Source organism: Aspergillus homomorphus (genome assembly GCF_003184865.1).
Source record: "Aspergillus homomorphus CBS 101889 unplaced genomic scaffold BO97scaffold_81, whole genome shotgun sequence".
Lineage (NCBI taxonomy): Eukaryota > Fungi > Ascomycota > Eurotiomycetes > Eurotiales > Aspergillaceae > Aspergillus > Aspergillus homomorphus.
Window position 1 is genome coordinate 42,710 of NW_020291967.1, and position 13,266 is coordinate 55,975.

At 49.4% G+C, this 13,266-nt stretch overlaps 4 protein-coding genes across 4 annotated transcripts; 2 read left to right on the top strand and 2 right to left on the bottom strand.

Moving 5' to 3' along the window:
• Positions 1 to 262: 262 nt before the first annotated feature.
• BO97DRAFT_429820 (FAD-dependent oxidoreductase) lies at positions 263 to 1,670 on the bottom strand (the record flags this gene model as incomplete). The annotated part of the gene is made up of 4 exons (XM_025697394.1): positions 263 to 431; positions 501 to 576; positions 639 to 938; positions 1,013 to 1,670. 4 exons carry the CDS (start codon positions 1,668 to 1,670, stop codon positions 263 to 265), a joined length of 1,203 nt encoding a protein of 400 aa, XP_025546067.1.
• A 692-nt stretch (positions 1,671 to 2,362) lies between these two features.
• Positions 2,363 to 4,159, bottom strand: BO97DRAFT_409361 (uncharacterized protein). The gene is made up of 6 exons (XM_025696048.1): positions 3,805 to 4,159; positions 3,721 to 3,757; positions 3,598 to 3,665; positions 3,338 to 3,529; positions 2,976 to 3,275; positions 2,363 to 2,927 (listed from the first exon to the last, which is right to left on the bottom strand). Exons 1-6 carry the CDS (start codon positions 3,979 to 3,981, stop codon positions 2,637 to 2,639), a joined length of 1,065 nt encoding a protein of 354 aa, XP_025546068.1. The 5' UTR covers positions 3,982 to 4,159; the 3' UTR covers positions 2,363 to 2,636.
• Positions 4,160 to 4,412: 253 nt separating this feature from the next.
• On the top strand, positions 4,413 to 6,171 carry BO97DRAFT_409363 (putative MFS transporter). Its single transcript, XM_025696049.1, has 3 exons — positions 4,413 to 4,764; positions 4,839 to 5,383; positions 5,446 to 6,171. The coding sequence occupies exons 1-3, from the start codon at positions 4,455 to 4,457 to the stop codon at positions 6,070 to 6,072; spliced, it is 1,482 nt and encodes a 493-aa protein (XP_025546069.1). The 5' UTR covers positions 4,413 to 4,454; the 3' UTR covers positions 6,073 to 6,171.
• A 420-nt stretch (positions 6,172 to 6,591) lies between these two features.
• On the top strand, positions 6,592 to 11,681 carry BO97DRAFT_401119 (P-loop containing nucleoside triphosphate hydrolase protein). The gene is made up of 3 exons (XM_025694328.1): positions 6,592 to 7,148; positions 7,212 to 9,761; positions 9,838 to 11,681. The coding sequence occupies exons 1-3, from the start codon at positions 6,813 to 6,815 to the stop codon at positions 11,605 to 11,607; spliced, it is 4,656 nt and encodes a 1,551-aa protein (XP_025546070.1). The 5' UTR covers positions 6,592 to 6,812; the 3' UTR covers positions 11,608 to 11,681.
• The last annotated feature ends 1,585 nt before the right edge of the window (positions 11,682 to 13,266 follow it).

A 13,266-nucleotide genomic window follows, 5' to 3' on the forward strand; every position in this document is an offset into this window, starting at 1 on the left:
ACGTAAGATTGGAATGATTTTTTCATATTTGAAGTTCTTCATCAGCCAGATAGTTCGCCCCAACGGCCAGTGAATAACATGTGGAAGACTGACTCTACATCATATGCTAATGTGCTAGGTGGTACATCTGGAGCTCATCCAACTTGCCGTGTGGTGGACTTATTCTTTCTGAGGAACACATCACTTTCGTAGAGTCGGATTCAAAAATTGACATGCTACCGGGCTAACCGTGAGCAACCTGTCCATCAAACTGAGTATCCATCTATTCGCGTAACCGAGCCGACACCAAAGGGCTACCATCGACAATGCGTGAGAAGTCATGGGCATCCAGGCACGCCTGTCGAGAGTTGAGGACACTGGGCTCTGCTCGGGTGAGAACGTCGGATTCATATACCGCCAGACATTCGCGGAGGGTGTTGGTGGTGAGGGATCTATACGGATCAATCAGTAAGCCTCAATACCGACATGCATACCAACACAAATCAATGCTGGTCACTCACCCCATAGACTTTAAGTCCACTCTCTTTGTAAAGTCCAGTACATCCACGATGGCATTGTTTGCTCCTTCCCCACGGACTAAGATGACCCCTGTCAGCTGGGAATGTTGCGACGGGGAGAAACAAAGTGACAAGACATACACATCGTCATGGTATGAGCAGAGTCGCCCATTAGCACCACCCTAGGGTGAAGAGGATTGGGGTCTGGTCGGAACAGCCAGTCGGCAATCCGGATCGACCGGACTTCGGTGCTCTCAGGCAAACGATGAACCAGGCCCTTGAATGGCTCCGCCCAGTTGGCAGTCAATGACTTCATCAACGCAATCCGTTCTCCATTGTTGCTAGGCACCGGGATTCGTTTGGCATCCGCCCAGGATATGATGATCTGACACAGATACTTGTCCTTGCTACTTTCTTCGAAGTTATTAGGGGTATCGAGCACTGAGCGTATTGCAGGAGATTAGCAAGCTTCTACCAGAAGAAAGTGCATACAAATGAACATGCCAGCTACCTACAGCTGAAGAAGAAAAACACGTTTGTATCTGGGTGTGACCCCTGAAAAATGAATGGATCGAATGACTCCGCCCCAGCCATCTCCTCCGGGGAATAAAGGGCAGCTCCGCCGAGAAGCTGGACGGGGAGGGGATTCATCTCGTGCCCCTCGGGGTAGAGAATCTCGCGTGTTCGGGAACGCGATCCATCGCAGCCGATCAGTATACAGCCCGTGTATGAGGTTCCATCGTGGAAATATGCAGTGACACTCCCGCTTGTGGAGTCGATGTTCTGCAGAGTCTTGTTCCACTGGATGGTAAGGTCCGTGGCCAGCAGTTGTCTTAATCGTACTCGACTGACGCGGATTCGTTCTGCTGCCGGGACGCTATACAACGCCGATCCCGTCTGGAGTTCGAAAAACTGAAAGTGTCCGGTGTCTCCACGCGCGGCGGCTGCTTTGTTCACATATGTCTCCGGTAGCCGGGCCACGAGGTGCTCAGGCAGAAGCTCGCGCAAGGCAGGCAGAGCCCAGTGCAGCGTGAGCCCCCAACCACCACTGCGTGCGTCGATCGAAGCGTCTTGCTCAAAGAGGCGATAGGGAATGTTATGCTGGTGTAGATACTGAGCTAGGAGGAGGCCGCTGATGCCTGCTCCAGCGAGAAGAATGGGAAGATCAGCCATGGGGGGCGACGAAGACGCACGCACTGAGCTGGGTGCGCGGGGGAAGATCCTGCTCATCCTTTGCTTTTGACCCTACCGACTGACAGCCGGCGGACCTCGGTGGCATGGTTCTGCGGTGGAACCACGACAGTTAACGGTCTGCATATCGAAGGAGAATGATAGGATGGACAGGGTATTGCGTGTCTCTGACTAATTTGTGTTGGTGGCATCGAATAGAGAAAGGCACCGCCGATCATCATGCGTTCGAGACATTAGGTAAAGGGAAAGCATTCGATAGGTAGGGATGTCTTGCCTTCATTTATTTTCAAGTCGCCGTTTGCAGGGGTCAACTTGCCATGGATCCTGAGGGATCAAACCAATGCGATTTTGTGCCACTCGCACCCCGACGGGTAAAATATTTTCGGTCATCACCGACCGGTCGATCCACTGGACTCGGCGAAATAGCCTTTGGCCGCCCATGAGCCTAACGAAGTTTGAGCCTGCGGAATGCTGCCGGCTGGGGCCGCGCACGGGACGGTGTCAACCCCGAGCATTAGCCCTGAGTCCGTCGGCTGCTGGTGGATGCTGTCACTTACGACGCCAGCAAGGGGAGTGGAGAGGCGTGAAAATGACCTTAACTCGGCCCCTCCTCGGGGAATCTCCAACGCCTTCCGATCGAATGGCAAACGCTTCACGCAAATGCTTAAAGCACCCTTGACAGTAGTCTAGCCAGTCCGTGCCGTGACTTGCCGTCAGCACTGACTGGGTAGTTAAGTGGGTACGGGTCTCAACCCTGCTTTAGTTCTGCCCCCTGACAAACCCTTTCCCAATCCTTATTTGCAGCGACGACACCAAATATTGACAGGGTTCAGAGCTATCAGAAAATTCGGTCTTCCCCGACTGCTACGTGATTAATTTACACAAAGAAAATCTCAAACGGCGGATGGCGTCGGAAGCCGTGAGGATCAATACTGAAAATGGCCATCCTCAGCGCTCTTTCGTGGACTTCTCCTCCAAAGAGACTCGCAGCTCCACCGTCATATGAATCCCTCCTTCCTCAGGACCCCCACTTTCCAGGATCAGCTCCTCACTGGGAGTCCGTCTGGTGCGCGGTGGTGCCGCTGAGGTTGTCGAACGCAGCTGGGAGCGTTGGTCTTTGGACCAAGACTGTAACGCGTAGCTTCGCCCATCATAATGCTTCCGGTCGCTGTGCGATCGAAAATCGCGCACAGCGCCCTTCAGCAGAGGGGCAAGGAATGGAATGCACGTCACGATATTCTAGGCTGGTCAGTAAAGCGGATCTCTTGTAAATTCGAGACAACTGACCCCGACGTTAAATTCAATGGTGCCCCAAAGGACCAACATCGTCGAATTCCCATCTCCATGGGCAATCCGGTGAATCTGAGTTAGTCGGAGAATGGAGCAGATGGTCGTAAAAAGCCCAAGGAGGAACAGACACACCACTCCAGCTTTCTGAGCAGGCTTGATGTTGAGCTGCAGGAGCAAAGGGATGGGGAGGATGATGATCATAACATCGCAAATAATGGTAAATGCCGCGAGTCCATAGAATGTCGGGCCAGAGGGCAGACACGATCCGGATATTGTAGGGTTCCAGGCCCGTTCAACCTTCTTCAGAGTCAATATCATATGATTCCAGCCTTCTGTGGGACTTAAAATCGCCCACCTACCGGGTGACAGTTGAAAATCAGGACCAATGCTCCCGCAATGTGACCCACGGTGGAGAGAGTAATGGTGACCCAGATCAGGATTCGAAAGAGTGTTTTTGATGTCCCGGAGATCAGGCGCAGGTAATTGAGGCACAACGAAGCCTTGAACCCAGCGATACCAACTTGGTAGAAGGGCCGACCGGCATAGTTGAGCTTTCAGACCATTCATCAGCTTGGTGCGCATAGAATGCTTGCTGGCATTGTTTGGCAAGTAGACATACCTTGGTGTATTGCGACAGATCCTCCTTCGGTCGTAATTTCAAGGGAAGCCCTAGGCCGTACCTGCTTTCTATCAAGGTCAGTTTGCTCTTGATCGACTAGTATTGGAAATCAAAGTCACTCACGGGCGATACATAGTGCACTATAGATGATACTAAAGATCTGTTCCAGGTCAGCGGTTGGAAGTAGTACCAACGCGGCACGCTTACCATAGTCACCACCATCACATAGTCGGAGGCCTCCAAGCGACGAGCATGATAGCGAATGGTCAGGCGCAAGCAGACAATGAGAACCATAGACAGCGTCAAGCTCAGACACACCCCAAGTATCAGACGGTATTGCGACTCCGCTTCAACCTCGGGCGAGGCATGGTGCACCCAAGTCATGATCGAAAGAGCTGCAAAGAATCAACCAGACATGGAAAGAGACTGTAAGAACTAAACATGAGAAAATCGGGTAGTCACACTGGCTGTGTGTTCACAGAAATGTTAACCATGATTAAGGCTCTGGCCGCATAGGGGTTTGGAGGCGAAAGGACCCCTGCGAAGAAGCCGGTATTCCTTCAGTAATTAAACTACTTCTATTCAGTCCACAGTATGGGCTAGAATTGACTGGTAAACGGAGCAGAACACGGATTAAATGCCTGCAGGGATTAAACCAGACCAAGTTGCAAAAAGTTGGCGTGACTGGTTAATTTATTCATCATGCAATTTCCGAGTCTGGATGAGCTGGTGGCACAAATGCCCAATCTCTGCGTAACAGTAACCCGCACTAAATAATTTTCCTTTTAGTCCCCTCTTTTCCCCTGGTTTGAGAACCAAAATTGCTTTTTCTCCTCGTTGCCTGATCCCAAATCAAGATGGAGGACAAACAACCCGTCTCCCACACCTTGCCTGCAGATCGCACCGACGATGCGGTGGAATACCTCCAGGGCCACACGGCCAGATCTGATACCTCTGAGGTCGATCTTCGCGCCCTGCGTCGCAAGATAGATTTTCGTCTCATACCTTTCATGTTTTGCTGCTATGTCTTGCAATTTCTGGACAAGGTGATGCTGAACTATGCCGCCGTGATGGGCATGAAGAAAGATCTCGGTCTGGTGGCCAACGAGTACACCAATACCGCAACTTGGTTCTTCCTGGCCTATCTGATCGCCGAGGTACCCAACAGTCAGTGCCCCTTTCTTGCGAATGCGGACCTGCTTAAGCTGAACCCTGCTTACCCACTATGTTCTCTTCTCCAGCCTATTGTCTACAAAAAGCCCCCGCAGCGAAATGGCTGGGAGCCAATGTCACCCTGTGGGGCGTCGCCGCGGCCGCATCTGCTGGAGCCAAAGACTACCCAACTCTCTTGACTGCGCGTGTGTTCCTGGGTATCTTCGAGGCAACAATCGGCCCGTCGCTCATGCTCATCAGCAGTCAGTACTATACTAAAAGCGAGCAGGCCCCTCGGTTCACCTTCTGGTACAATGGACTGGGGGTGGCACAAATCATTGGCGGATTGGTTTCGTTTGGCTTCCAGCATGTTGAGCACGCAACAATGGCCGGATGGCGCATCATGTTCCTCGTCATCGGGTTGGTCACGGTCGTCATCGGGGTGCTCACCTTTATCCTCATCCCTGACACTCCCATGAAGGCAAAGTGGCTGTCTGATGACGAGAAGGTCGCTCTCTTACAGCATGTCAGCGTGAATCAGACGGGGGTTTGGAGCCGCAAGTTCAACTTCAAGCAGATCTGGGAGGCCGTTCTTGATCTCCAACTCTGGCTGCTAACCCTGATCACAATCCTGGTAAGGTCTACTACCTCCTACCTTCTTACACCATTGTTCACTGGGGCTAATTCCTCGCGCAGATCTCGGTGTCCAGCGGTGTTGTGACATCCTACTCCGCTACCCTGATTGCAAGCTTTGGCTACCCTGGTCCCATCTCGGCACTGCTTAATATGCCTTCCGGGGTGGTCAGCATCTTCTTTACCTTGTTGGTGGGACTTGGTATCCGCAAGACGTCTCACCGCTGGGCCTGGAATGTCCTTTGCACGATTCCCGGTATCATCGGGGGCGCTCTGCTGTCGTTCCTCCCCAAGAGCAACAAAGCCGGCGTCCTGATTGGAATTTACCTGGTCAACGCTATTGTGGCGACCCTACCAATTTTATATCAATGGACTATGGCCAATTGTGCTGGACACACCAAACGCGCGTTCAGCAGTGCTCTTGTGGCCGGATCGTTCTCGGTCGGAAACATTATTGGGCCGCAAACATTTCAGGCGCGCGATGCTCCCGAGTACCGGCCGGCAAAGATTGCTGTTCTCGCGACGCAGGCAGCCGCAGCAGTGATGTCAGTGGTGTTGTTCGTGTATTATGTCTGGGAAAACCGGAGGAGAGATCGCAAGCACGGGAAGATTGAGGGCGCGATGGTAGACGAGGCCAAGTGGGCAGGGCTGACCGATAAGCAGAACAGTCAGTTTCGATATGTGTATTGAGGTTGCTGCTGGTTGGGAGAGCCCAACTAACACGATTGATTCTCTCATCATACATGATAGTCTACCTGAGCAACCAACTACGTAGAATGAACACAGGCTGAGGCTACACTCTTCCTGATTAGACAAGACAAGCGCTTAACGCCTCAGGCCACAGTCGGGCTGTGTCACGTGTCATGATAGCCGAATCATTCCAGGCTGTTAGTATGCTGACATGTGTACATTATGAGTTCACTATTATCATACCGCCAAGCCAACTGGGCAAACCAGGGATAAGCACCCGTGACTCCTAGCCAGGGCTCTGCTACAACCACAGCCCCGGACTTCCGACGGGTGAGTAACTAAAGAACACGAGCTGACTGACAGCCACAGACAAGAAGTGTGAGTCAACCATGGATGCATGAGGCTATAGGGTTGTGATTTCTAAGACGCACCCTATCAGAATTTGACCCCCATTCTGACCTTGCATGAAGATCATTGCACTTCCGTCCCCCTATTGGGTACAAACTCTTATCATCTTTCGCGCTTGAGCCGCTGGGTGTGCTCTGAACGCAAAGTACGGCAACAAAATACCGATAAGGTAAGTCCAGACCCGATCAGCTATGAGTCAAATTCAATACATTCAAGCGCAAGGCTTGCGCCATCGCGGCCGGGAAAGACGCTTTTGATGATAATCGCTTCCACCGCCCGGCTCGTTGAACTCTTGGATTCTTTTCTTCCCTCCCCGACAGGACGATACAAAGATGCTCTCAAACTCCTCGGTGTCTCTGATAGTGGGCGCAATTAGCGCCTTGTTGGCGAGTCTGCTAATTGTTCCTGCAGTCAAGAGCATCGTTGCGCGTGGTAGCTATACAGCATTGGAGCAGGATGAATCTCTCGTCGCAAAGATCGTATATCGTGATGAGGACGGTCATGCCACGGGGGAGTCTCTACGCAAATTTTCCGACAGGTGGCAGCGTGTCGCTCTCGTCATGTTCTCGATAACTGGGATCCTCGCGACACTGGGACTCGGGACACTCACAACGGTGAGAGATGACGCGAGTAACGCGGTGCTCGCATGGTTTCAGTTTGCCATTTGGGTATTCGCCGTCCTCGTGAAGAAAGAGCGAGAATTAGATATGCTGACACCAACTTCGACTTAGATATTACTGTGCCTGCAGGGGGCCACCTTCTTCATCGAGCGGAGACCGACGGTTCGATACACGCTTGGAAAATTCGCCTTCTTGGGTAGCGTGGTGGCGATTGCTCTCACCGGTTTCCATATACACCGTTATTGCTTGCTCCGTAGGAGCTCTTCTCACGACAAATTATGGCTTAGTCTGGTCTCCGTTCAGCTCGCAAGCGCCTTTCTCCGAGGAATGTGCAGCATTCTGCTCCCGCGTCGCCCAGATGTGTTCCACGAGGGATCTTTAGTCGACGGGGAACTCACAGTGACCGCGTTAAGCCGCTTGTCATTCTCTTGGGCGACTGGCCTACTCAACCACACGGCCAAGAACCGCATGCTGGCTCTCACCGATTTACCCAAACTCCGATCTGAGACACGTGCAGACAGTCTCCACCGAAACCTTGAACGAGCTAAGCACTCTCGCAAGACGTGGAAGGCTATCGTCGTGGCGCATTGGACAGCGATCATCTCGACAATCATGCTCACATTGGTAGTTAGTGTGTTAAGCATCGGACCGCAGATAGCGCTATTCAACATCCTAGGTGCACTTGAAAATCGTGGAAGAGGCGACTGGGACGTTATGCGAGCGGCATCCTGGGTCATGGGCCTAGGAGCACTGATGCTGCTATATTCAGTGGTTGAGGCATGGCTCCTATGGGTGGTAACTTCCAGGCTGTTGGTCCCTATCTATGCTGAGCTTTCAGCCCTCGTCTTTGCCAAGTCGATGCGCCGAAAGGATGTCAAGCACATTCACAAGTCCAAGGTTAGTGTCGATTCCGAAGATTCGGCACAGGGCCATTCTGTCGCCAAGGAAGATGAAGAGTCAGACGACGAAGCCTCAGTCAAGAAGACACGACAAAGTATCATCAATCTTGCAGCCGTGGACGGCAGACGTATCACCCAATTTACTACTTTCGCTTATCTTCTTCCTTCCTCTATCTTCAAGCTTGTTCTCGGGTGCGGCTTTTTGATCAAGATCCTTGGCTGGCGCAGTGCTTTGTCCGGTATCGCAGTTTCTGTCTTGATCACTCCTCTGAACTCCTTCGCAGCAAAACGGTACACTGGCGCACAGGTCAAGCTAATGAAACTAAGAGATCAGAAGCTGGCCATTGTGACGGAAGTACTTCAGGGCATTCGCCAGGTCAAGTTCTCGGGCTTGGAAGGACAGTGGGAGAACCGTATCCAGGAGGCACGAGAGAAAGAGCTACACGCCTTGTGGACATCCTTTCTTTTCGATGTCATTCTAATGGCAATTTGGGTGCTGGGCCCGATCGGCCTCTCGGCCATCTCACTGACTGTGTATGCGACGCTCCACGGTGGGCTTTCTGCTTCAGTTGCGTTCACCGCAATGTCTGTCTTTAGTTCGCTCGAACTCTCCCTTGCTATCTTACCGGAGATCATCTCCAATGGGCTGGAGGCTAAAGTCAGTGCAGACCGAATTGATACCTATATGGCTTCCCCTGAACGAGTGATCAACACTACCCCTGCCGACGAAATTAGCTTCGAGGACGCATCAGTGGCATGGCCGATCGAGCAGGAACCGGGAACTGAAGCGGAAGATGATCGCTTTGTACTACGCGATCTTAATATTCACTTTCCGAAACAGGGCCTCAGTATTATATCCGGTCGTACGGGCTCCGGCAAGAGTCTGCTTCTGTCTTCGATCCTCGGTGAAAGCGACTTGATTAAAGGTACTGTGAGAGTGCCAGTTCCACCTAAAGTGGAAGATCGATTCGATCATTCCGCAACTAATGCCAATTGGATCCTTGATTCGGCCATTGCATATGTTGCCCAGATTCCTTGGATCGAGAACGCTACGATCAAAGATAATATTCTGTTCGGGCTTCCTTGTGACCAAGAGCGATATTCACAGACTATCTCGGCCTGCGCTTTGAATAAGGACTTGGAAATGTTACCGGATGGTGATATGACCGATATTGGAGCCAATGGTGTTAATTTGAGTGGTGGCCAGCGGTGGCGTATCTCCTTCGCACGCGCCTTGTATTCTCGCGCGGGAATCCTTATTTTGGATGATATTTTCAGCGCCTTAGATGCCCATACGGGGCGTCATGTCTACGACCACGCATTGACGGGCGAGCTTGGGTATGAGCGAACGCGAATTTTGGTCACGCATCATGTTGCGTTGTGCCTGCCTCAGGCGGACTACTGGGTTGAGTTAGAAGACGGACGGATTAGACATGCCGGCCCTGTCGCGCAGGCAGAGAGGCCAAATCAACCACAAGCCCCTCTTTTTGGGACGACAGGCGATGATGATACCACGGTCATGGACGAAGAAACGGTCGAAGAGGTGATATCACATACCCCCCACCGGCGTTTGAATACGTCTCCCGGCGAAGCAGTCATGAAGACGACTTCACCTAAGAAGTTTGTCGAGGATGAGAAACGGGAGATTGGCTCAGTCCAGCTTTCGGTTTACACAACCTATATCTCTATGGGTGGACATGGACTTCGATGGTATATGACGGTTATCGCATTTCTGGGTTACACCTCACTTATGGTCGGAAGGGTAAGTCCAATCAAACTCCCTTTTGCAACATAATGATTTAGCACATTGCAGACTGACGATTGTCGGAACGTACAAGGCGTGGTGGATAAACATTTGGACCGACTCATCATCGAAGACTCCTGCCAGTTTCGAGCAGCACAGCCTTTTTCTCCTGCAACGACCCATAGCACAAATGGACTCAAGCGCACCGGAGTCCGAGCTCAGCATGTACTTATCAGTCTACATAGCATTCAGCATACTTGCGTGCATTATGGGTACCGTTCGGTTCTATCTCATTCTCTCTACCAGTGTTCGCGCTGCCAGAAATCTTTTCAATCGCCTGACGTATGCTGTCCTGCGGGCTCCATTGCGATGGCTTGATACTGTGCCTCTGGGTCGAATCCTCAATCGATTTACTTCCGACTTCAATTCGATTGATTCAACTATCGGCTACCAGCTCGGCTTCACGGCCTCGCAAATGCTCAATGTCTGTGGCATTGTGCTCGCGGGCGTCCTCGTCTCACCTTTTGTAATCATTCTCGCTTTTGTCCTCCTGACCGTCTGCCTTGGCTTGGCCTTGAAGTATTTAGCCGGAGCGCGAGAGGTCAAACGCTTGGAGAGTACCGCAAAAAGCCCAATATTCGAGCATTTTGGTTCAAGTCTCGCGGGGCTGGTCACTATCCGAGCATTTAGCAAAAGCGATGCATACACGAGCATGATCTACAACAGAATCAACGCCCATGCGCAAGCCTGGTGGGCGATGCTATTGTTTAACCGCTGGCTTAGCTTTCGCATGAACCTGGTTGGGGCTCTCTTTGCGACATTGACTGCAGCAGTTATTCTTAGCTTGCCAAACATCTCAGCTTCGCTGGCTGGATTTGCACTTAGCTTCTCTCTGCTATTCAACAGTGCCATCGCGATGGCCTTGCGGAACTACACAGACGTCGAACTCAGTATGAATGCGACAGAGCGGGTGATTGAATACTCGAACATCGAACTCGAGAATCAGGGCGGAGTTAATCCCCCTGCGTCGTGGCCCACGGAAGGTCGCTTAGAGGTGCAGGATCTAGTGGTGGGATACGCACCTGATCTGCCCCCAGTTCTCAAGGGACTTAGCTTCAATGTTGAGAAGAATCAAAGGGTTGGCGTCGTCGGCCGTACTGGTGCTGGCAAGTCGTCTTTAACCCTGGCACTTTTTCGAATCCTGGAGGCACGCGAGGGCCAGGTCCTGATCGACGGGCTTGATATCGCTAAGCTTACCCTTCACAGCTTGCGTAGCCGACTAGCCATCATCCCACAAGACCCAGTTCTATTTTCAGGCACTGTGCGCTTCAATCTTGATCCTTTCGAGGAGTATACTGATGCGGAACTATACGACGCACTGGGGCGGGTCCATCTTATCTCCGAGGCAAACAATGAGGCCATTTTGGCTGACGGAGCCCCGACCTCTACCCAGCGGAAAAACACAAATATCTTTACCTCTTTGAATGCTCCTATTTCTGAAGGCGGGCTGAACCTCTCTCAAGGTCAACGTCAACTCCTTTGCCTCGCTCGCGCGATAGTCTCACGCCCGAAAATCATGTTTCTAGACGAAGCAACTTCGGCGGTAGACATGGAGACAGACGCTTTGATCCAGCGGTCGATCCGTGCGGAGTTTGGTCGCAATAATACCACACTGCTAGTGATTGCCCATCGACTGAGTACCATCGCGGATTTCGATCGCATTTTGGTGATGGATGACGGACGAGCAGTGGAGTTTGGAGCACCGAGTGAGCTACTAGGCATCAAGGACGGGGTGTTCCGGAGCTTGGTCGAAAATAGTGGAGAGAGGGAATTATTGGAGAAGGTTATCTTAGGGGACAGTTGAGCTGTACAGTTAGAACTAAGACCCTACGAAGCCTATAATACGGATTTATTCTGCTTACTTCAGTTTTCAAAGAGGCTCAGCTCAATAAAAAGTCTACTATACTATTTACCAGAGAGATATCTTTCTGTGCCTAGACATGACAATTGAGCGGGTCAGGTGAGTTTTAGATAGTTATATTATAAATTATTTAAGCTTTGAGTTTCAGTTAATTATTTAACTTACTTTAAAATTTATTTTTAGTTAATTAAATTTACTGTTTAGGTTCTGCTAAGTTTCTAAAATATATGGAAGCTGTTCAGATTAATTAATATAATAAATTTGGTGCTATTATACAAGACTTTAAGTATAAGAAAAGAAAGAGAAAGGAGCATCAGGATTTTTATTATTTAAAATAATATATTATTAAAAATATATAAATAAAATAAACATAGTTAGAGTAGCTTAATCTAATTTAGAGTGGCTAACAGCCAGGTCAGGTCAGGTTAATTAAAATTCTTATACCTGACTGCAGCTTAATAGTCAGGTATAAGAAATATATATTCCTGCCCAGTTTAACTAATAGTTAACCTGCAGGTTAAATTTCCCAGTAATTAAGCCTATTCAAGAAAGCAGTAGACCCGGGCAGAATATTTCTACCTGAATCTGCCTGATTTCTGCCTGATTCAGGTAGAACAGTTAACTGCGGTTAACTGTTATACCTGCGGTTAACCTGATTTTTATACCTTAACCTAACCACTAGGTTAAGGTCAGGTTAAGGTTAAGATATAACAGTTAGGTTAAGCCACTCTAATAATAATTAGATTAAGCTATTTTAGAAATAAGTATAAATTTATAGTTTTGTATTAGTATATAAATAAAGAAAATAAAATAATAAGCTTTTAATAATATTAGAGTATTAGAAGCTAAGCTTAAAAAAACATCAAAACTATTAAAAAAAGAAAGATATAATAATAATTTTACTTTATAATAATTATAAGATTAAGTTTAGACTTTATATAATAATTTAGAACTAGTTAATTAATAATTCTTAGTAATTTACTAGCAAATAAATAATAGTAACTGTTTTATAACAAACTGTAACCTCTCGAAACTAAGATTATCAAGCCACTATACATTTCCCTGGCAGCCCGATGCAATAAATCACAATACAGTAATAAGGACAGAGCAGATGAACATGGCCACAGAAAAACGACGGAAGTATGAAAAATACACTTGGTACATGATTGTTCATCACTACAAAAACATAGATCCATGAATCACTCAGTGTGCCGTTGCATGTCATAGAGCAGCCTGCTATAGGTCTCAAACAAGATATCCCAGTTACGCGTGCGGCAATTCGGATATGTGCAGAGGATGGACGAGTCGAGTACCTCACTCGGTGCGAAATTTCTATCATGGAAGCTCTAAGACAGTATGCTAATAAACAATCCCTTCATCTCTCTCCTAGTATAGTAGTTGCCAGACGTTTCATCTTGCTGTAATCTCAACTATCATTAGACAGATGGCCCCCAATAACCAACAGCATTGCGAATAAACTGACAAATTGAAACCAGACTATTGGAATCTCTAATACGACCAGCCCTCTGTAAAGTCTTGAGAGCTGGCCCCAAACTGACAGCAGATATGGCAGATCTGATACTTTTTGCACCCTGAACCACA

Bases quoted from the DNA above. Each gene is read 5' to 3' on its own strand.
- BO97DRAFT_409363 (XM_025696049.1), top strand. From the start codon at position 4,455: ATGGAGGACAAACAACCCGTCTCCCACACCTTGCCTGCAGATCGCACC. The intron at 4,765-4,838 runs GTCAGTGCCCCT...TCTCTTCTCCAG, and splicing joins GATCGCCGAGGTACCCAACA to CCTATTGTCTACAAAAAGCC. The intron at 5,384-5,445 runs GTAAGGTCTACT...TTCCTCGCGCAG, and splicing joins TAACCCTGATCACAATCCTG to ATCTCGGTGTCCAGCGGTGT.
- BO97DRAFT_401119 (XM_025694328.1), top strand. From the start codon at position 6,813: ATGCTCTCAAACTCCTCGGTGTCTCTGATAGTGGGCGCAATTAGCGCC. The intron at 7,149-7,211 runs GTATTCGCCGTC...ACTTCGACTTAG, and splicing joins GGTTTCAGTTTGCCATTTGG to ATATTACTGTGCCTGCAGGG. The intron at 9,762-9,837 runs GTAAGTCCAATC...GGAACGTACAAG, and splicing joins CCTCACTTATGGTCGGAAGG to GCGTGGTGGATAAACATTTG.
- BO97DRAFT_409361 (XM_025696048.1), bottom strand. From the start codon at position 3,981: ATGACTTGGGTGCACCATGCCTCGCCCGAGGTTGAAGCGGAGTCGCAA. The intron at 3,758-3,804 runs GTAAGCGTGCCG...GACCTGGAACAG, and splicing joins ATGTGATGGTGGTGACTATG to ATCTTTAGTATCATCTATAG. The intron at 3,666-3,720 runs GTGAGTGACTTT...TGACCTTGATAG, and splicing joins TAGTGCACTATGTATCGCCC to AAAGCAGGTACGGCCTAGGG.